The following is a 20803-nucleotide window of genomic DNA, read 5'->3' as shown; positions in this document are numbered from 1 at the left end:
ATTTTTACAGTGAGCAAGTGTTACCTTCTAATGTAAATGTTTACAGATAATACTGGATACATTCTCATGTTAAACATTCAAACGCACCAAGCTCTTCCCTTAAAACTCTTATCTTCCTCTCTCCCCTTCCAGTCTCCTTTCCAGAGGCAGCCAAAGTGAGAAGTTTGTATGAATTCCTCCAGACCTGCACTGTCTTCTAAGGACATCACCATCCACATGAGGCTACTGAGTGCTTGAAATGTCCTAGTTTAAACTGGAACGTGCTTGTAAGCATAAAATACACACTAGATTTGAATATCCAGTATGAAAAAAGAGTGTAAAATATCTCATATAATTTGTTTATTGATTACATTTTGAAATGATAATATTTTGGATATACTGGGTTAAATAATATATAATTTAATTTCATCTGTTTCTTTTTACCTTTTTACATATAGGTGGCACATGTTATATTTTTATTTTTGGACAGCACTGCTTGAGAGTCTAGACCATTTTTAGTACATCTGTACACTTATATGTACATACAGAAATATGTAGTTTTTTTGGTGTCTCCTAACATAAATATGCATTATCTATACATAACTAAAACTTTATACCAGAATTAAAACTTTTTTTCTTAAAAAAGGAAGCATAATCTTTAAATGCTTTAGGCATTAAATTAATTCCTAAAAAAAAAATTTTAATTCCTTTCTTCCTCCCTTTCTCTTCCTCTTCCTCTCCCCGCCCACCCACCCCATAATTCTTGACAACCTACAAAGCCTGAGAATGAAGAAAGTATTAATTATTCTTTGCCATACAGATGCTGAAGTGAGCGCACCTAACATTGTTTTGGATTAATTCAACACAGGTACAGATTAACAAAAGGGTATCACTTGTTGGATAAAAGGACATGCTAGTCAATAGACGTAGGCTTTGGAGTTAATGAGTTCTCGACAAAAGACAGAGAAAACAGCTGCACTTGCCCCAAATGACTGGTAGGTATTTTTAAATGTCTGGATCTGAAATTTGCTATTCTTTTTTAAACATCTTTATTGGAGTATAATTGCTTTACAATGGTGTGTTAGTTTCTGCTTTATAACAAAGTGAATCAGCTATACATATACATATATTCCCATATCTCCTCCTTCTTGCATCTCCCTCCCACCCCTCTAGGTGGTCACAAAGCTGATCTCCCTGTGCTACGCAGATGCTTCCCACTAGCTATCTATTTTATGTTTGGTAGTGTATATATGTCCATGCCACTCTCTCACTTTGTCCCAGCTTACCCTTCCCCCTCCCCATGTCCTCAAGTCCATTCTCTATGTCTGTGTCTTTATCCATGTCCTGCCCCTAGGTTCTTCAGAAACTTTTTTTTTTTTTTTAGATTCCATATATATGTGTTAGCATATAGTATTTGTTTTTCCCTTTCTGACTTACTTCACTCTGTATGGCAGTCTCTAGGTCCATCCACCTCACTACAAATAACTCAATTTCATTTCTTTTATGGCTGAGTAATATTCCATTGTATATATGTGCCACATCTTTATCCATTCATCTGCTGATGGACACTTAGGTTGCTTCCATGTCCTGGCTATTGTAAATAGAGCTGCAATGAACATTGTGGCACATGATTCTTTTTGAATTATTTGTCAGGGTATTTTCAGGGTATACGTCCAGTAATGGGATTCCTGGGTCATATGGTAGTTCTAATTTTAGTTTTTTGAGGAACCTCCATACTGTTCTCCATAGTGGCTGCATCAATTTACATTCCCACCAACAGTGCAAGAGGGTTCCTTTTTCTCCACACCCTCTCCAGCATTTATTGTTTGTAGATTTTTTGATGATGACCATTCTGACTGGTGTGAGGTGATACCTCATTGTATATCTTCCCTGGAGAAATGTCTATTTAGGTCTTCTGCCCATTTTTGGATTGGGTTGTTTGTTTTTTTGATATTGAGCTGCATGAGCTGCTTGTATATTTTGGAGATTAATCCATTGTCAGTTTGAAATTTGCTATTCTTATCACGTCATTCCTTTCACTCAGATTTTTTTTTGTAATAGGCATAGTCCCATGACCTTATGTTGGGTGACTGACTATGCACTAACTACTTTTCAATTTGATCAATATTGGCACCTTTGACGAATAAAGTGCCACCTCTGATCAGCTACTGAATCCTGACAGTTGCTGGAAACAAAATGCTGACATGTGTGACCTATGTGATCTCTGTTTTACCAAGTTCTGACTAGTTGAAGTAATATGACAAATATTTTATAGGGTACCTAATAGATTTTATTTTGTCTAAGTACATACCTGACAATGAATCCAGTTCAGTGGATTCTGCAAAATCCAGTTCAGTGGATTCTGCAAAAATCCAGTTCAGTGGATTCTGCAAAAATCCAGTTCAGTGGATTCTGCAAAAAATTCTGTGGTCTATTTACACAGACCACACTCGTGTCAATGAACTATAGGAGCACGTGCACATGTAGCATTCTTGTGTTGGGCTGGAAGGGTGTTTACCATGTTCTAGCAAGGCCTCAGCATGTGCAAAACATTAGCAGCTCTTACATGGCCTCAGTGTAGAAGCTCCCTGAGGGCAGAGGAGAGAAAAAGAACATTAGGCATGAGCAGGGGTGCTGTGATACTTCGTTATTTTCATTCCTGTGAGTGCTTCTTGGTGCTCTGTCCCATTTGTGTTCCTCTGCTTGCATGCTGTCTTGATAAAGGACTGCAGTTTGAAGGCCTGTGTATTCTTTTTTTTTTTTTTTTTTGCGGTACGCGGGCCTCTCACTGTTGTGGCCTCTCCCGTTGCGGAGCACAGGCTCCAGATGCGCAGGCTCAGCGGCCATGGCTCACGGGTCCAGACGCTCCGCGGTATGTGGGATCTTCCCGGACCGGGGCACGAACCCGTCTCCCCCGCATCGGCAGGCGGACTCTCAACCACTGCACCACCAGGGAAGCCCAGGCCTGTGTATTCTTTTGCTCACTCCTTGCTGCCCCAAGACAAGCTTCCAAATGGGTAAAAATGGGACACTAAATGGGGAGCCCCAAGTTTTCTTCTAGCTGGTAATTCTCCCAGCCAAATTTTCCTTGAGCAGATTCCATGGGGGTTGTCTTTAATGCTCCATATTGACCGGACATTTAAAAGTGTTTCTTTTTATTTGTTCCTGGTCCTTGCCATCTTTTCCCATCATTCAAGGAAGAATAGAGAAAAAGCAAAACAGAAACAGAGACTAGGGCAATACAGGATTTTCAACCTTTTCTGAAGTGCTATATATCTCTGCAATTAAGACAGTCTTTTGAAACTTAAAACAAAAAAATCTTCCTTAATTAGGATTGACATCCTCTGAGTAGATACCATCTGCTGTAGCAGGCCAACCCTGTCCTCTGCAGCTCTTGGCAGTTACAGGTGAGTAGGGGCCCCCTCTCCGTTCCCACACCCCTGCTCAAGAAGCTGCCAGGGAGCTCTCAGGCAGTAGCAGCAGGCAGGAAGTGGGGTGGGAGGGCGAGGGGGTCTCCACCCATTAGCAGACGCTTAAGTAGTAGGCAGGGGAACTTTTCTATGGAGAAATTCAGGTCAGCAGATACTCCAAACCAATTTATATTATGTGCTACCCAGTTGTGGAAGTAAATTCAAATGCTAAGAAAGGACCTGGACTGCCAATCCCCTTATTTTTTCCCTACCTTGGGCTTGGCACCCAAAAGAATAAAACAAGAACAGTTGGACTTGGTGGTTTAAAGGGAATTATTCGGCAACTTCGAAGAAGTGAAGGCAGCACAGACCAAGGCAAGCTGTCTTCATGGAACATCATGTACCAGTGACTAAATGTCAAGACCCATTATTTCCAAGTGGTGACGTCTACACAGGTTTAGTAGTATGCTCATTCAGATTTAACCAAAAGACAAGCTTGACAGATTATCAGAATCTTTGGGCAGTGTGTGGAGTCAGGAAAAGTGTGAGGTAATTTTACAAATGACTTCATAATTTTTTTTTAAAAGCACAGCAATATTATCATCCTAGTGGTTTTTGCTATAGTCTATTCTAGTAAAATGTGAAATAGAAGTTCTGCCAAAAGTACAGAAAACATTTCCAAACAAGTCATTATAGATTACATTACAACTCTAAAATAAAAATGTCTAAACATGTGTTTGTCCATTAGACTTTTTTTTAAAATTAATTTTTATTGGAGTATGGTTGCTTTATGGCATCCATCAGAATTTAGTGCATTTTTGTTAACGCTTTCCTTGTGGAAGAAATTTGACTTTTTCTTATGCTACTTCCTTAACAATAAGTTACTATGGCTTTAACAAGTGGCTATGGGCTGGGTTCATAATTTGATGTTATATTCTGAAAAATAATTTTTACATTCCTTCAACAACAGGAAAACATTAAATGATTACCTCTGTAAATTTGTTCCGATTGGCTTGCAAGCCAACTTTTACTACCTCAAAAGGGTTGACCACAATGGCTTCTGTTAGTCCAGATCCCAATCCAGCAATGGCAAAGGTCTAGAAAAATTAAGTCAATCAATACTTTAAAACAAGTCATCATGTGTATGGGGTTAAACATCCTACTCATTACACTATGCAGCTGAATGTTATAATGAGAATGGAGAAACTCACATAAATGCACCATATACCATTACTAAACAGCTTTAGATCTTGATTAGATGCTGACAATTCATGAAGAAGAAATTACAGAAGCCACAAACCACATCCTAACAATTCAAAATAAAATGTCAAAGCCCCATCAACAATGACTTTGTCCTTTAATGAAAAGAAAGGTTGTTTTACTTATTTAAGGTGGATGCTAAAACATCTGCACATGTAACAACTAAAAGAGAGTTTGACTCAAAAAAGGAGAACTTCACTTTTAAACACCTACTTAAATACATTTATTGAGCATATAAGAAATTCAAGGAGGAGAACCACAAATAAAATGCTTATAAAAAGCTAAATTTCAGGTAACCAAACAGTATAGCCAAAAATATTTAAATGTATAGCCATATTCTTAGAGTCATTATTCTAGGAAATTAAGAAACAAAAAAAAACAGTTTAAAATTAATCCTTTATCTGACTTTTTAAACTGATAATTGCCCTATTCTTCTAGACCTAGAAGCTGAGGAATAAAAGTTGAGGTCAGAGATAAATAGGTTGTCTTGAAGGGCTCAGATAAAATCTAGAACATTTATCAAAAGGTGGCTATGGGGCTTCCCTGGTGGCGCAGTGGTTGAGAGTCCGCCTGCCAATGTGGGGGACACGGGTTCGTGCCCTGGTCCGGGAAGATTCCATGTGCCGCGGAGTGGCTAGGCCCGTGAGCCATGGCCGCTGAGCCTGCGCGTCCGGAGCCTGTGCTCCGCAACGGGAGAGGCCACAACAGTGAGAGGCCCGCGTATTGCAAAAAAAAAAAAAAAAGGTGGCTGTGTATCAGGTTCTTGTTTGTTATCTGTTAAGAACTTCTGCAGTAGGAAAGAACAACTTTCTAGAATTTTCCACTGAGTAGAATCCTTAAAGGATTTTCAGAAACTTTGTATCAAAAATAACCACAACTATTAACACACACACACAAGCACACACAGCAGGAAAACAAAATGAAACAAAGCCTCAAACCTTCAAAAGAGATGCTGAAAAAAATAATTCTTTGGTGCTGAAGCTCTAATTTCAGGGGAAGAGGTAATACTGTATACAACTAGGAGAAAAAAAAAAGTCAATGAAGAGTAAAGAAGAGACGCTTGTATTCGGAGTCTCTAATTTCTTCAAAGTAGGAGACTAAAAGAGAAAAGGGAGAAAGGAATGTTCTATAACCTTAGAAGGGGAGGCAAGGTGGAACCAGGGCAGGATCCAGAGCCAGGAGGTCTGGGTTTAGGTTCTGGTTTTGCCACTTTATTGGCTGTGTGACCAGAGATGCCATGTACAGTAGTTTGGGCACAAAGTTACACGTGGAGGCTGAAATCAGCCTGCACCCTACTTGCCAAGCCAGAAAGGCATCAGTCAGGAGAAAGGGGCACCTTTTCATAATCCACACAAAAACACTGTGTGTGTTAGCTGCAGCTCTGTGTTTAAATCACTGAGTCTTTTAAAGAAGATGTGGTACATATATTCAATGGAATATTACTCAGACATTCAAAAGAATGAAATAATGTCATTTGCGGCAACATGGATGGACATGGAGATTATCATACTAAGTGAAGTAAGTCAGACAGAGAAAGACAAATATCACATGATATCACTTACACACAGAATCTTAAAAAAATGATACAAATGAACTTATTTACAAAACAGACTCACAGACTTAGAGAACCAATTTATGGTTATGGTCGGGGGGAAGGTTAGGGGAGGGGGATAGATTGGGAGTTTGGGATTGACATGTACACACTGCTATATTTAAAATAAAATGCCTTTCCATGAAAAAAAAATCACTGAGTCTTTTATAAGCCACTGTTTTCTCATCTGTAAAATGGAGACAACAATATCTAATCTTTGATTTAATAAGGTTATTCTGAGGGTCAAAATAATGTGTGAAGGCCTTTTGTAAAGTGCTGTACAAAACCATTGTTACTGTTGCATGACGAGGAAGAATGGGATTGTACACAGATTCTAGGAGAGAGGGGATAACTAATGTTTTCCTTTCATGCCCCTTTATTACAATTTTAAACATATTTGTATAGGGTAACAGACAAAATATTTTATTCATTTACCTCAGACTTCCATCATGGAATCCAAAGGCAGAAAAAAAAAAAAAATACTAGTCCCAAACTCTTCTGACTGAAAAAGCTAAAATCCAGATGTTCAAGTTTTTATTACTATACGCAATCTTCCAAGTAATTCACTTTTTTGTTCTTCTATAAAACTCAGCTACATTTGCTGTCAGAACTAGTGTTCAGCAGTCCCTCGTCAGAAGAATTGATCAGCTATCAGCGGATCATGTTACTCAGATTGTTCCAGAAACCAGCGGTAACCGTTGGGTTCCCAGCCTCCCAGGCTTTTCATGTAAGAGCACTAGGGGACATTTAATGGCTGTTTAAGTGTCTAGCTGTATCAAAAAGAAACTGTAATAAATGAGTTCAAGAAAAGAGAAAAACTGTATACAGTTTGCATGAATTCGGTGAGAGGAGCTGAAGTAGCCAAATGCTTTTCTGTTTGAATTCTCAAGACAGAAGTGCAGTCTCTCACATGGTACCAATGCTTGACACAGGATCAGCCATGGCCCTCTGGAAACTGTATTTTACTGTCCTTTGCTAGGAAGATTTCTTTTTTTTTTTTTTTAGAATTGGCTGCTTCTTCTTTTTTTAAATTTATTTGTTTTATTTATTTATTTTTGGCTGTGTTGGGTCTCCGTTGCTACGCACGGGCTTTCTCTAGTTGCAGAGAGGGGCTGCTCTTCACTGCGGTGCACGGGCTTCTCACTGTGGTGGCTTCTCTTGTTGCAGAGCATGGGCTCTAGGCGCGCAGGCTTAAGTAGTTGTGGTTCGCAGGCTCTAGAGCACAGGCTCAGTAGTTGTGGCGCACGTGCTTAGTTGCTCCGCAGCTTGTGGGATCTTCCAGGACCAGGGCTTGAACCCGTGTCCCCTGCATTGGCAGGTGGATTCTTAACCACTGCGCCACCAGGGAAGCCCTGCTAGGAAGTTTTTAATCCTCTTTTTAACAAGATGTTTTCAAAGTAAAGGGAGACAGTCAGGGAAGACACTGAGGAATTAAAAAAAAATCTCAGCTTATTTCAGGACTCATGCTACCACTTCTCCTTCCATGAGAGGCCGTTTCACAGCCCCCTTGTTTAAGCAGGAGGCTGGACCAGAGGTTTCTTTGTCATAAAACAAAGTGACACTATTAGGTTTCTTAATTGGATCCTTCCTAGAAAGGGAGTATGTATGATTTTTTAAATAGCAGCTACTTCTTCTTAATGAATCTTTAGAAATAAAGTAATGAAAGAGTTGAAGCTCAGAACTCTGCCCCTCTGGCTGAGTTCTAAGGTGCATTCCAGCAGGTAAACTGGGGTATTTTCCTGGACGTTGGAAGACACATTGCCAATTGGAGGGCCAATGCAGATTTAGTTTAGTTTAGTTTAGTTTAGTTTTGCTTTGCAGGTTTGGGGGAGCAATTAGTGCATTGGCTCTCTCTGGGGCTCTCGCTGCATGCATATTGATAGAACCTATTTGGTCAATATTATTTAACTTGTTTTGTGAAAAGCAGCGAAATCACGAAGAAGGAAAGGAGTGGCATCGGCAAATGTTCAAATCACCAAATGACTTTCATGTAATAGTTGAGATGTGTCATTGTAAGATCACTGTTCTCCCCAACTATAAAAGGCCCCTCAGCCTGCATCTGACCACAGAGTGACCTGAAGTCCTATAGTTAATATAGCACTTTTGCAGCTTGAGCAAAAGCTGCAAAAGTGACCTGTTAGGAAATAATTTTAGGTACAGTGACTTTCACATAAATAGATATGTGCAGTATGTATGTAAACATACACATGTTTTGGCTTCAAAAGAGTCTTTGACAAATGTACTCTTTATATTCTTGACCATATCTCATATGGGCCTTTCCACACGTATCATTATTATCATAAATTCATCACTGGGAGCTATAAAATGGCCAAATTGTGAGTTATTAGGAAGATGGCTTTCAACAAGTAGCTGAACATTGAATAACTCGAATTCATATTTTAGTAGCTGAGCTTGGGGAATCAAAAGGGTTTTTGTTTCCAGATTTTGCCATATGAAATAACACACACACTTAAGTATAATAAATACTCTCACTTACCAATGCTGGTGACAGTGACACATATCCTAGCAATTTCTTGTACTGCTCAAAGGTGAAAAACTGAAACAAAACCAAACCCAGAGATTTATAACAATTTCCTGCAACAAACCTTTTAATTGACTCAAATTTCTTTAGTAAATCATTATATTCACCAGCATTCTAAAAAATGATAAACCATCAAACACAGTTTTTAATCCAGTCTTGGGTAGTTGCTATTGAATCTTACTTGAACATTCACATTTTCAAATGCAGCTATAATAGCCTACAGAAGAGCTGATGGAATCTTTTATAGCAGTAAATGAACCATACAGCTTCCATTTACCATGACCATTTTCAGTTTCCCCAGACATCAATAGACTTCTTTTTTATGGCAGTGATTCAAAATTATAGGCATAGAGACCTGAAATCTTTGGTCTCCTATGTTTTCTCTATGGCCTGCTTTCCCAGTGAATGCCCAATTTTCTAACCCATTTGTAAAAGACATCCACTTCTCAGCTTTACTCGCATTTATACTGCTGTGTATCTCTACTGTTCCATGGGATTTCTAAACACTCAGTGATGACGAAGATGCCATGATAAACTAGGGAAGGACCCAACAAGGACATCTAGTCCATCCCCTGCCTGAAAGTAAGACTGTCCTCAGTGAAGAAAGAGAGCTGCTTATTCCTTCCTTAAAAATCTGACGATGATGAAGATTTTGTTGGTTCCTTCAGTAGATGATGTTTAATATAATTTTCTCTGTAAATGGATTTCAATGGAGGCAAATCTAATCAATCACTTTGTATAATATGTTCCAAATAAAGTTCTCTCCTTTTTATATTATATATTTTGGACAACGATCTGCTTGAACATGATGGTTTGCTCCTGGGGTACTCTGTTAGGTAGCTGCCAACATCACTGATAAAACACACTCTTAGGTCCTGCTGGGGTCTGATTCTCAAGACCTCAGAAATGGCCTGGGTATTTTATGGTCTTAATATGTCTTCTACTCTATTACTTTATAACCCAGTACTATGGGGCAAGAAATAAATATAGATTTGAGAGCCAAATAATATTCTGCTGTTACAAAGAGGTAGTTCCATGTAAACATGGCTCTCATGTGTCTTTGGGCAGTTCCAGAGTCATTGCCATCACCAGATAGATGGATTCTCTTAAAGACTCAGTGACTATTTTTGTGCTATGTTCCTTTAAACCAACTCTGGATGTAGATTTCTGTAGAACAGGAATTCATTCATTCACTCATTCAACAAATATTTCTTGGTTCTACGCACTGGGGATGCAGCAGTAAACAAAGAGAAACCCCTGTCTTCTTGGTCTAACATTCCAGTGGATGGTGATAACCCTGAAACTATCCTAGTGTTCAAATAATACCACCAGGAGCCACAACAGGTTTGCTGAGCGATGCACTAGAAATGATTAAAAGGAAAAGGGTTATGATCTTGGGTTTAAAAAATAATTTATTTTTTCTTCCTTTTCATGGTCATCATCGTAACTATTCTTTGATAACCACCCTGCGTGGATTTTGACATAAGCAGTCCTAGGTTTGAATCCGGAATTAGCTATGGAGGCATAGCTTGACCTTTCTAACCCTGAAGAACACAAAACTTCTAGAGTAGTCCTTAAATAAGAGAACTTGAGTAAGATTTCTTGACATTCCTGGCACATAGGAGACTTTCAGAAAATCTTAGTTTCCATTTCCTTTCTTCACTTTGGATACTAAAGGAACCATCGATCCCTTATGTACATGTATCATTCATGAGAGCTTGCTGTGGTCTAGGAAACATGCTAAGGCCTTTGGATGTGCTACTGCATTTAACCCATACAACATCACCAGGTAACAGGTTAGAGTACAACCATGATTCCCACTTGTAGATACCTGTCCTGCAGCTAGTGAATGGAAGGATTGAGATTTCTCCCTAAGTCTAACTCCAAAGCTTGGGTATGCTCTTAACCACTACACTACGCTGTACTGCTCACTGCTGAGCCATGATTTTTTAGTGGTTTGGAAAGAGGTTCTCTGTGATAGAGTTTTCTTTCTGCTGAGGTCTTCTTGCCTTCCCTGACCTTGGAAGCTGAGTCCCTTAAGGCAGAAGATTTCAAACTTTTTTGACCACAATCTAATATTTACCATATTTATCATAATCTATTTACCCAGCACAGGTGCACATGCACATGTAGTACACACTCATATTTATAACTGAAACAAAACATTGCTGTAAAACAATGTTTAGCTCTTCACTATGTGTAATGCATTCTGTTTCTACTCTATTTCATCAAAAAATTTTCTGGTGAACCACTACATCTAGTGACCCATCAAATTGATTTCAGGACTCACAGGTCATGACCCATACTTTGGAAACACTGCTCTAAGGGGTCTATGTGGGTTCGGGAAAGTTCTGGGAGATGATGGACCTCACAGAATGCCTCACTACCTTGCTCCCTTCCAGTGTGAGGATGCATTTTTTTTTTCCTTCTGACTTTCTGTCATGACAAAGAATTAAGGAACAAACTGAGATCTCAAAGGAGAAGTGTGGGGACATAGACTTGACCTGTCACTCTAAGCAATTCTCACAGGCAATTCCAAGTCTACACTTTGGGGCAATTCTAGGCTTTTCATTTCCCCATCTCTAAAACTGTTTTAAAAAAACTACCACCAGCTGGTTGGTACTCATCAGCAGTCTGGCTGGAAGATTCTGGTGAATGGCTAGGATGAAGTGATTCAGGTTCCTACAAATAAAGAAGCCTCACAGATCAGAGATAAGTTGCTAATGTATTAAATTCAAAAGTAATGAACAGGGACTCCCCTGGTGGCGCAGTGGATAAGACGCTGCGCTCCCAATGCAGGGGGCCTGGGTTCGATCCCTGGTCTGGGAGCTAGATCCCACATGCATGCTACAACTAGGAGTTCGCATGCCACAACTGAGGAGCCCGTGAGGTGCAACTAAGGAGCCCGCCTGCTGAAACTAACACCCAGCGCAACCAAATAAATAAATATTAAAGAAAAGTAGTGAACAATATATATTACATATTCTAATAAGCAAATAGTGCTTCAAACTAAAAATAAAAAACCTTGTTTTAATTTCTACCTTTGCAACCAAAGTCTAATTTACTGAATATAAAATAAAATATTATCTCAAGAAAGGAAATATTAAAATCTTTTAAAATGGATTTTCAATAATAGTAAATAACATAATGTCATAGTTTGAAACCAATATTAAATAAAAATATTCATTCATTCAACAAATATTTACTGGATGCCTCCCATGTGCAAAGCTTAGAAGTCATTGTACTACAACTATATTCTTAAGAACTAGTAGATTAGTTGTTACTTTAATTCCTTTCTATAGAGCACTACTCTTTTACTTCCTTCATGATATTTCTTAATATTTCTCATCCACAACACTAGTTAGTGCAGAGATGTGATAAAGGTACCCTATCACATAAGACATGAGGTTACACTCTAAGGATGAAATTAGGAGGGTCAACGTGTAATAATGTCACCTACCCAGAGTCATGCAAATGTGTGACTTAAGAGGTTTGAAAACATTCGTAGTCAGTCAAGGCTTTGGGAACCTTGAATATAAAATCTTGAATCCAAATTAATATGTTATATATAACCTATAAAGTGGAACCTTGAAATTGGTAGTCTGGTTGGATTTATCCCAGGAAAGGGGCTGGACCTTGGGGACAGGCCGTGTGGTCCCTGGAGAAGTGTCAAGTTGTGCTTCGGCAGGGGAGGTGGGTACAGTTTGCCTGGGTGACCCAGCCCTCCGGACGGCACTTTCCCCTTTGCTTTCATCACGCTCACTAAGCAGTCTGATCACTAAGCTGACCTCCCAGATCGTCTATTCTGGGAGGCAGTTAAATTACGTGGAAACAGTTTGATCCATTTGGGTCTTACTTTTTTTTTTTTTTCTGTACGCGGGCCTCTCACTGTTGTGGCCTCTCCCGTTGCGGAGCACAGGCTCCGGAGCGCAGGCTCAGCGGCCATGGCTCACGGGCCCAGCCGCTCCGCGGCATGTGGGATCTTCCCGGACCGGGGCACGAACCCGTGTCCCCTGCATCGGCAGGCGGACTCTCAACCACTGCACCACCAGGGAAGCCCATTTGGGTCTTACTTTTAACAAGTGGGACCTGAGTAGTGCTCAGACTAGGGTTAACTATTCCGCAATACAGAGGCAAACACCTTCTGGGTACACCTCTCAATACCCTGTGCATTTCTTTTCTTTTTTTTTTTTTGCATTACAATTTTTAAAAATATCTTTATTGGAGTATAATTGCTTTACAACGGGGTGTTAGTTTCAGCTTTATAACAAAGTGAATCAGCTATACGTATATATATATATCCCCATATCCCCTCCCTCTTGCGTCTCCTTCCCACTCTCCCTATCCCATCCCTATAGGTGGTCACAAAGAACTGAGCTGATCTCCCTGTGCTATGTGGCTGCTTCCCACTAGCTATCTAGTTTACACTTGGTAGTATATATAAGTCCATGCAACTCTCTCACTTCATCCCAGCTTCCCCTTCCCCTTCCCCGTGTCCTCAAGTCCATTCTCTACGTCTGCATCTTTATCCCTGTCCTGCCCCTAGATTCTTCATAACCCTTTTTTTTCTTTGAGATTCCATATATATGTATTAGCATATGGTATTTGTTTTTCTCTTTCTGACTTACTTCACTCTGTATGACAGACTCTAGATCCATCCATCTCACTAGAAATAACTCAATTTCGTTTCTTTTTATGGCTGAGTAATATTCCATTGTATATATGTGCCACATCTTCTTTATCCATTCATCTGTTGATGGACACTTGGTTGCTTCCATGTCCTGGCTATTGTAAATAGAGCTGCAATGAACATTCTGGTACATGACTCTTTTTGAATTATGGTTTTCTCAGGGTATATGCCCAGTAGTGGGATTGTTGGGTCATATGGTAGTCCTATTTTTAGTTTTTTAAGGATCCTCCATACTGTTCCCCATAATGGCTTTATTAATTTACATTCCCACCAAGAGTACAAGAGGGTTCCCTTTTCTCTACACCCTCTCCAGTATTTATTGTTTGTAGATTTTTTCATGATGGCCATTCTGACTGGTGTGAGGTGATACCTCATTGTAGTTTTGATTTGCATTTCTCTAATGATTAGTGATGTTGAGCATTCTTTCATGTGTTACTTGGCAAGCTGTGTATCTTCTTTGGAGAAATGTGTATTTAGGTCTTCTGCCCATTTTTAGATTGGGTTGTTTGTATTTTTGATATTGAGGTGCATGAGCTGCTTGTAAATTTTGGAGATTAATCCTTTGTCAGTTGCTTCATTTGTAAATATTTTCTCCCATTCTGAGGAATGTCTTTTTGTCTTATTTATGGTTTCCTTTGCTGTGCAAAAGCTTTTAAGTTTCATTAGGTCCCATTTGTTTATTTTTCTTTTTATTTCCATTTCTATAGGTGGTGGGTCAAAAAGGATCTTGCTGTGATTTACGTCACAGAGGGTTCTGCCTATGTTTTCCTCTAAGAGTTTTATAGTGTCTAGCCTTATATTTAGGTCTTTAATCCATTTTGAGTTTATTTTTGTTTATGGTGTTAGGGAGTGTTCTAATTTCATTCTTTTACATGTAGCTGTCCAGTTTTCGCAGCATCACTTATTGAAGAGGCTGTCTTTTCTCCATTGTATATTCTTGCCTCCTTTATCAAAATTAAGGTGACCATATGTATGTGGGATTATCTCTGGGCTTTCTATCCTGTTCCATTGATATATATTTCTGTTTTTGTGCCAGTACCATATTGTCTTGATTACTGAAGCTTTGTAGTGTAGTCTGAAGTTAGGGAGCCTGATTCCTCCAGCTCCATTTTTCTTTCTCAAGATTGCTTTGGCTATTCGGGATCTTTTGTGTTTCCAAACAAATTGTGAAATTTTTTGTTCTAGTTCTGTGAAAAATGCCATTGGTAGTTTGATAGGGATTGCACTGAATCTGTAGATTGCCTTGGATAGTACAGTCATTTGCACAATGTTGATTCTTCCAATCCAAGAACATGGTATATCTCTCCATCTGTTTGTATCATCTTTAATATCTTTCATCAGTGTCATAGTTTTCTGCATGCAAGTCTTTTGTCTCCTTAGGTAGGTTTATTCCCATATATTTTATGCTTTTTCTTGCAATGGTGAATGGGAGTGTTTCCTTAATTTCTCTTTCAAATTTTTCATCATTAGTGTATAGGAATGCAAGAGATCTCTGTGCATTAATTTTGTATCCTGCTACATTACCAAATTCATTGATTAGCTCTACAAATTTTCTGGCAGCATCTTTAGGATTCTCTATGTATAGTATCATGTCATCTGCAAACAGTGACAGCTTTACTTCCTCTTTTCCAATTAGGATTCCTTTTATTTCTTTTTCTTCTCTGATTGCTGTGGCTAAAACTTCCAAAACTACGTTGAATAATAATGGTGAGAGTGGGCAACCTTGTCTTGTTCCTGAACTTAGTGGAAATGGTTTCAGTTTTTCACCATTGAGAATGATGTTGGCTGTGGCTTTGTCATATATGGCCTTTATTTTGTTGAGGTAAGTTCCCTCTATGCCTACTTTCTGGAGGGTTTTTACCATAAATGGGTGTTGAATTTTGTCAAAAGCTTTCTCTGCATCTATTGAGATGATCATATGGTTTTTAATCCTTTAAGTTGTTAATATGGTTTATCACATTGCTTGATTTGCATATATTGAAGAATCCTTGCATTCCTGGGATAAATCCCACTTGATCGTGGTTATGTGATCCTTTTAATGTGCTGTTGGATTCTGTTTGCTAGTATTTTGTTGAGGATTTTTGCATCTATGTTCATCAGTGATATTGGCCTGTAGTTTTCTTTCTTTGTGACATCTTCGTCTGGTTTTGGTATCAGGGTGACAGTGGCCTCGTAGAATGAGTTTGGGAGTGTTCCTCCCTCTGCTACATTTTGGAAGAGTTTGAGAAGGATAGGTGTTAGCTCTTCTCTGAATGTTTGATAGAATTCGCCTGTGAAGCCATGTGGTCCTGGGCTTTTGTTTGTTGGAAGATTTTTAAATCACAATCTCAATTTCAGTGCTTGTGATTGGTCTGTTTATATTTTCTATTTCTTCCTGCTTCAGTCTCAGAACGTTGTGCTTTTCTAAGAATGTGTCCATTTCTTCCAGGTTGTCCATTTTACTGGCATATAGTTGCTTGTAGTAATCTCTCATGATCCTTTGTATTTCTGCAGTGTCAGTTGTTATTTCTCCTTCTTCGTTTCTAATTCTACTGATTTGAGTCTTCTCCGTTTTTTTCTTGATGAGTCTGGCTAATGGTTTATCAATTTTGATTATTTTCTCAAAGAACCAGCTTTTAGTTTTACTGATCTTTGCTACTGTTTCCTTCATTTCTTTTTCATTTATTTCTGATCTGATATTTATGATTTCTTTCCTTCTGCTGACTTTGGGGGTTTTGTTCTTCTTTCTTTAATTGCTTTAGGTGTAATGTTAGGTTGTTTATCTGAGATGTTTCTTGAGGTAGGATTGTATTGCTATAAACTTCCCTCTTAGAACTGCTTTTGCTGCATCCCATAGGTTTTGGGTTGTCGTGTTTTATTGTCATTTGTTTCTAGGTATTTTTTGATTTCCTCTTTGATTTCTTCAGTGATCTCTTGGTTATAAAGTAGTGTATTGTTTAGCCTAAATGTGTTTTTATTTTTTACAGATTTTTTTCCTGTAATTGCTATCTAGTCTCATAGCACTGTGGTCAGAAAAGATACTTGATACAATTTCAATTTTCCAAAATTTACCAAGGCTTAATTTATGACCAAAGATATGATCTATCGTGAAGAATGTTCCATGAGCACTTGAGAAGAAAGTGTATTCTGTTGTTTTTGGATGGAATGTCTTATATATATCAATTAATTGCATCTTGTTATTGTATCATTTAAAGCTTGTGTTTCCTTATTTATTTTCATTTTGGATGATCTGTCCATTGGTGAAAGTGGGGTGTTAAAGTCCCCTACTATGATTGTGTTAATGTCAATTTCCCCTTTTACGGCTGTTAGCATTTGCCTTATATATAAATATTTACAATTGTTATATCTTCTTCTTGGATTGATACCTTGATCATTATGTAGTGTCCTTCTTTCTCTCTTGTAATAGTCTTTATTTTAAAGTCTATTTTGTCTTATATGAGAATTGCTACTCCAGCTTTCTTTTGATTTCCATTTGCATGGAATATCTTTTTCCATCCCCTCACTTTCAGTCTGTATGTGTCCCTAGGTCTGAAGTCGGTCTCTGTAGACAACATATGTACGGGTCTTGTTTTTTTACCCATTCAGCCACCCTATGTCTTTTGGCTGGAGCATTTAATCCATTTACATTTAAGGTAATTATCAATATGTATGTTCCTATTACCATTTTCTTAATTGTTTTGGGTTTGCTATTGTAGGTCTTTTCCTTCTCTTGTGTTTCCTGCGTAGAGAAGTTACTTTAGCATTTGTTGTAAAGCTGGTTTGGTGGTGCTGAATTCTCTTAGCTTTTGCTTGTCTGTAAAGGTTTTAATTTCTCCATCAAATCTGAATGAGATCCTTGCTGGGTAGAGTAATCTTGGTTGTAGGTTTTTCCCTTTCATCACTTTAAACATGTCCTGCCACTCCCTTCTGACTTGCAGAGTTTCTGGTGAAAGATCATCTGTTAACCTTATGGGGATTCCCTTGTATGTAATTTGTTGCTTTTCCCTTGCTGCTTTTAATATTTTTCCTTTGTATTTAATTTTTGATAGTTTGATTAATATGTGTATTGGCATGTTTCTCCTTGGATTTATCCTGTACGGGACTCTCTGCACTCCCTGGACTTGATTAACTATTTCCTTTCCCATATTAGGGAAGTTTTCAACTATAATCTCTTCAAATATTTTCTCAGTCCCTTTCTTTTTCTCTTATTCTTCTGGGACACCTATAATGCGAATGTTGGTGCATTTAATATTGTCCCAGAGGTCTCTGAGACTGTCCTCAATTCTTTTCATTCTTTTTTCTTTATTCTGCTCTGTGGTAATTATTTCCACTATTTTATCTTCTAGGTCACTGACCCCTTCTTCTGACTCAGTTATTCTGCTATTGATTCCTTCTAGAGAATTTTTAATTTCATTTATTGTGTTGTTCATCACTGTTTGTTTGCTCTTTAGTTCTTCTAGGTCCTTGGTAAATGTTTCTTATACTTTCTCCATTCTATTTCCAAGATTTTGGATCATCTTTACTATGATTACTCTGAATTCTTTTTCAGGTATACTGCCCATTTCCTCTTCGTTTGTTTGGTCTGGTGGGTTTTTACCTTGCTCCTTCATCTGCTCTGTGTCTCTCTGTCTTCTCATTTTGCTTATCTTACTGTGTTTGGGGTCTCCTTTTCTGCAGGTTTGTAGTTCCCGTTGTTTTTGGTGTCTGTCCCCAGTGGCTTAGGTTGGTTCAGTGGGTTGTGTAGGCTTTCTGGTGGTGGGGACTAGTGCCTGTGTTCTGGTGGATGAGGCTGGACCTTGTCTTTCTGGTGGGCAGGACTGTGCCCAGTGGTGTGTTTTGGGATGCCTGTGACCTTATTATTATTTTAGGCAGCCTCTCTGCTAATTTGTGGGGTTGTGTTCCTGTGTTGCTAGTTGTTTGTCATATGGTGTCCTGCACTGTCGCTTGCTGGTCATTGAGTGGAGCTGGGTCTTAGCGCTGAGATGGAGATCTCTGGGAGAGCTTTCGCTGTTTGATATTATGTGGAGCCGGGTGGTCTCTGGTGAACCGATGTCCTGAACTCGGCTCCCCCACCTCAGAGGCACAGACCTGACACCCAGCTGGAGCATCAAGACCCTGTCAGCCACACGGCTCAGAAGAAAAGGGAGAAAAAAAGAAAGAAAGAAAGAAAAAATAAAATAAAGTTATTAAAATAAAAAATAATTATTAAAAATTAAAAAGCAATTAGAAAAGAAAAAAAAAGAAAGAAGAGAGCAACCAAACCAAAAACAAATCCCCCAATGATAACAAGCACTAAAAACTTAGTAAAAAAAAAAAAACCAAAAAACACGGACAGACAGAACCGTAGGACAAATGGTAAAAGCAAAGCTATACAGACAAAACCACACAATGAAGCATACACATACACACTCACAAAAAGACAAAAAGGAAAAAAACATATATATCGTTGCTCCCAAAGTCCACTGCCTCAATTTTGGGATGATTTGTTGTCTATTCAGGTATTCCACAGATTCAGGGTACATCAAGTTGATTGTGGAGATTTAATCTGCTGCTCCTGAGGCTGCTGGGAGAGATTTCCCTTTCTCTTCTTTATTTGCACAGCTCCTGGGGTTCAGCTTTGCATTGGCCCCACCTCTGTGTGTAGGTCGCCTGAGGGCGTCTGTTCCTGCCTAGACAGGATGGGGTTAAGTAGCAGCTGATTAGGGGGATTTGGTCACTCAGGCTAGGGGGAGGGAGGGGTATGGAATGTGGGGCGAGCCTGCAGCGGTAGAGCCTGGCATGACGTTGCAGCAGCCTGAGGCGTGCCGTGTGTTCTCCTGGGGAAGTCGTCCCTGGATCACGGGACCCTGGCAGTGGAGGGCTACACAGGCTCCCGGGAGGGGAGGTGTGGACAGTGACCTGTGCTTGTACACAGGCTTCTTGGTGGCTGCAGCAGCAGCCTTAGCATCTCATGCCCGTCTCTGGGGTCCGCGCTGATAGCCACAGCCCACGCCCATCTCTGGAGCTCGTTTAGGCGGTGTTTTGAATCCCCTCTCCTCGCGCACCCTGAAACAATGGTCTCTTGCCTCTTAGGCAAGTCTAGACTTTTCCCAGACTCCCTCCTGGCTAGCTGTGGTGCACTAGTCCCCTTCACAATGTGCTCATGCAGCCAACCCCAGTCCTCTCCCTGGGATCCGACCTCCGAAGCCCGAGTCTGAGCTCCCAGCCCCCACCCATCCTGGCGGTTGAGCAAACAAGCCTCTCGGGCTGGTGAGTGCTGGTTGGCACCAATCCTCTGTGCGGGAATCTCTCTGCTTTGCCCTCTGCACCCCTGTTGCTGCGATCTCCTCCGTGGCTCCGAAGCTTCCCCCTCGCCACTCCCTGTCTCCGCCAGCGAAGGGGCTTCCTAGTGTGTGGAAACCTTTCCTCCTTCACAGCTCCCTCCCACTGGTGCAGGTCCCGTCCCTATCCTTTTGTCTCTGTTTATTCTTTTTTCTTTTGCCCTACCAAGGTATGTGGGGAGTTTCTTGCCTTTTGGGAAGTCTGAGGTCTTCTGCCAGCGTTCAGTAGGTGTTCTGTAGGACTTGTTCCACGTGTAGATGTATTTCTGATGTATTTGTGGGGAGGAAGGTCAATTCCATGTCTTACTCTTCCGCCATCTTGAAGGTCTCTTCCACCCTGTGCATTTTGAGGCCTCCCAGTTTGGCTGGTGGGAACAGACACTGTTCCCAGCCCCGCATGACTGCCCAGCACTGATCCCTTGAATCCTTCGGACAGCTGTTTCCAGGCCTTGCTTGTTTCCTCATATGTGCTCAGGTCAGCTGAATACTTGAGACATCCCTCTGCAGACCTTAGGTGTCTCTCTCTGTGCAGCTCTCTCCTTCTCTGGTGCTATGGCCTGGGAGCTCTAGGTGCCTTGCCCTCCCTGGCCTCTCAGCTCCTTCTCAACCCAGGGAGTCCACTGGTTGAGGGAGTCAACTGGATTTCTCCTGTGTGTCCCTGGAAACTCTCTCAAGCCAGTGACCTGGGGCAATCCACAGGGCTCATCTCATTTGTTTTCCATCTCAGGTATGACTCTCCCTCCTTGTCTTATGTCCAGTGTCTTAAAAATTGTGGTTTCATATATGTTGTTCATTTTCTGTTCTTGCTGTTTCAGGCAAGAGAGAAAATCTGGTCCCTGTGACTTCATCTTGGCTGGAAATACAGTGGTGAACAAATAGACTTCACAGTATATCAATATAATCTTTCATGAGTTTGGTTAGCATTAAGCAGTCCTTGAGAATCTGACCATGGAATAATGGTGTTTCTGGACCTGTGAAGCTCAAGACTAGATCCTGGAACCTGGCACGTTGTTCCTGCCATCCCTGAGTAAA

The 20803-nt window shown here is 40.0% G+C and overlaps 1 protein-coding gene across 3 annotated transcripts in view; it reads right to left on the bottom strand.

The window, feature by feature from the left end:
* Positions 1-20803, bottom strand: part of SLC25A21 (solute carrier family 25 member 21) — a 516568-nt gene that overhangs the window by 54342 nt on the left and 441423 nt on the right. For all 3 annotated transcript variants that reach the window (XM_060004663.1, XM_060004662.1, XM_060004664.1), the window contains 2 exons: positions 8738-8797; positions 4379-4486 (listed from right to left, as the gene is read on the bottom strand). In XM_060004663.1, the coding sequence (XP_059860646.1) occupies positions 4379-4486; positions 8738-8797 (168 nt within the window). The remainder of the gene's footprint in view (positions 1-4378; positions 4487-8737; positions 8798-20803) is intronic.

This window comes from Delphinus delphis, chromosome 2 (genome assembly GCF_949987515.2).
Source record: "Delphinus delphis chromosome 2, mDelDel1.2, whole genome shotgun sequence".
NCBI lineage: Eukaryota > Metazoa > Chordata > Mammalia > Artiodactyla > Delphinidae > Delphinus > Delphinus delphis.
This window is presented reverse-complemented; position numbering and strand designations above follow the sequence as displayed.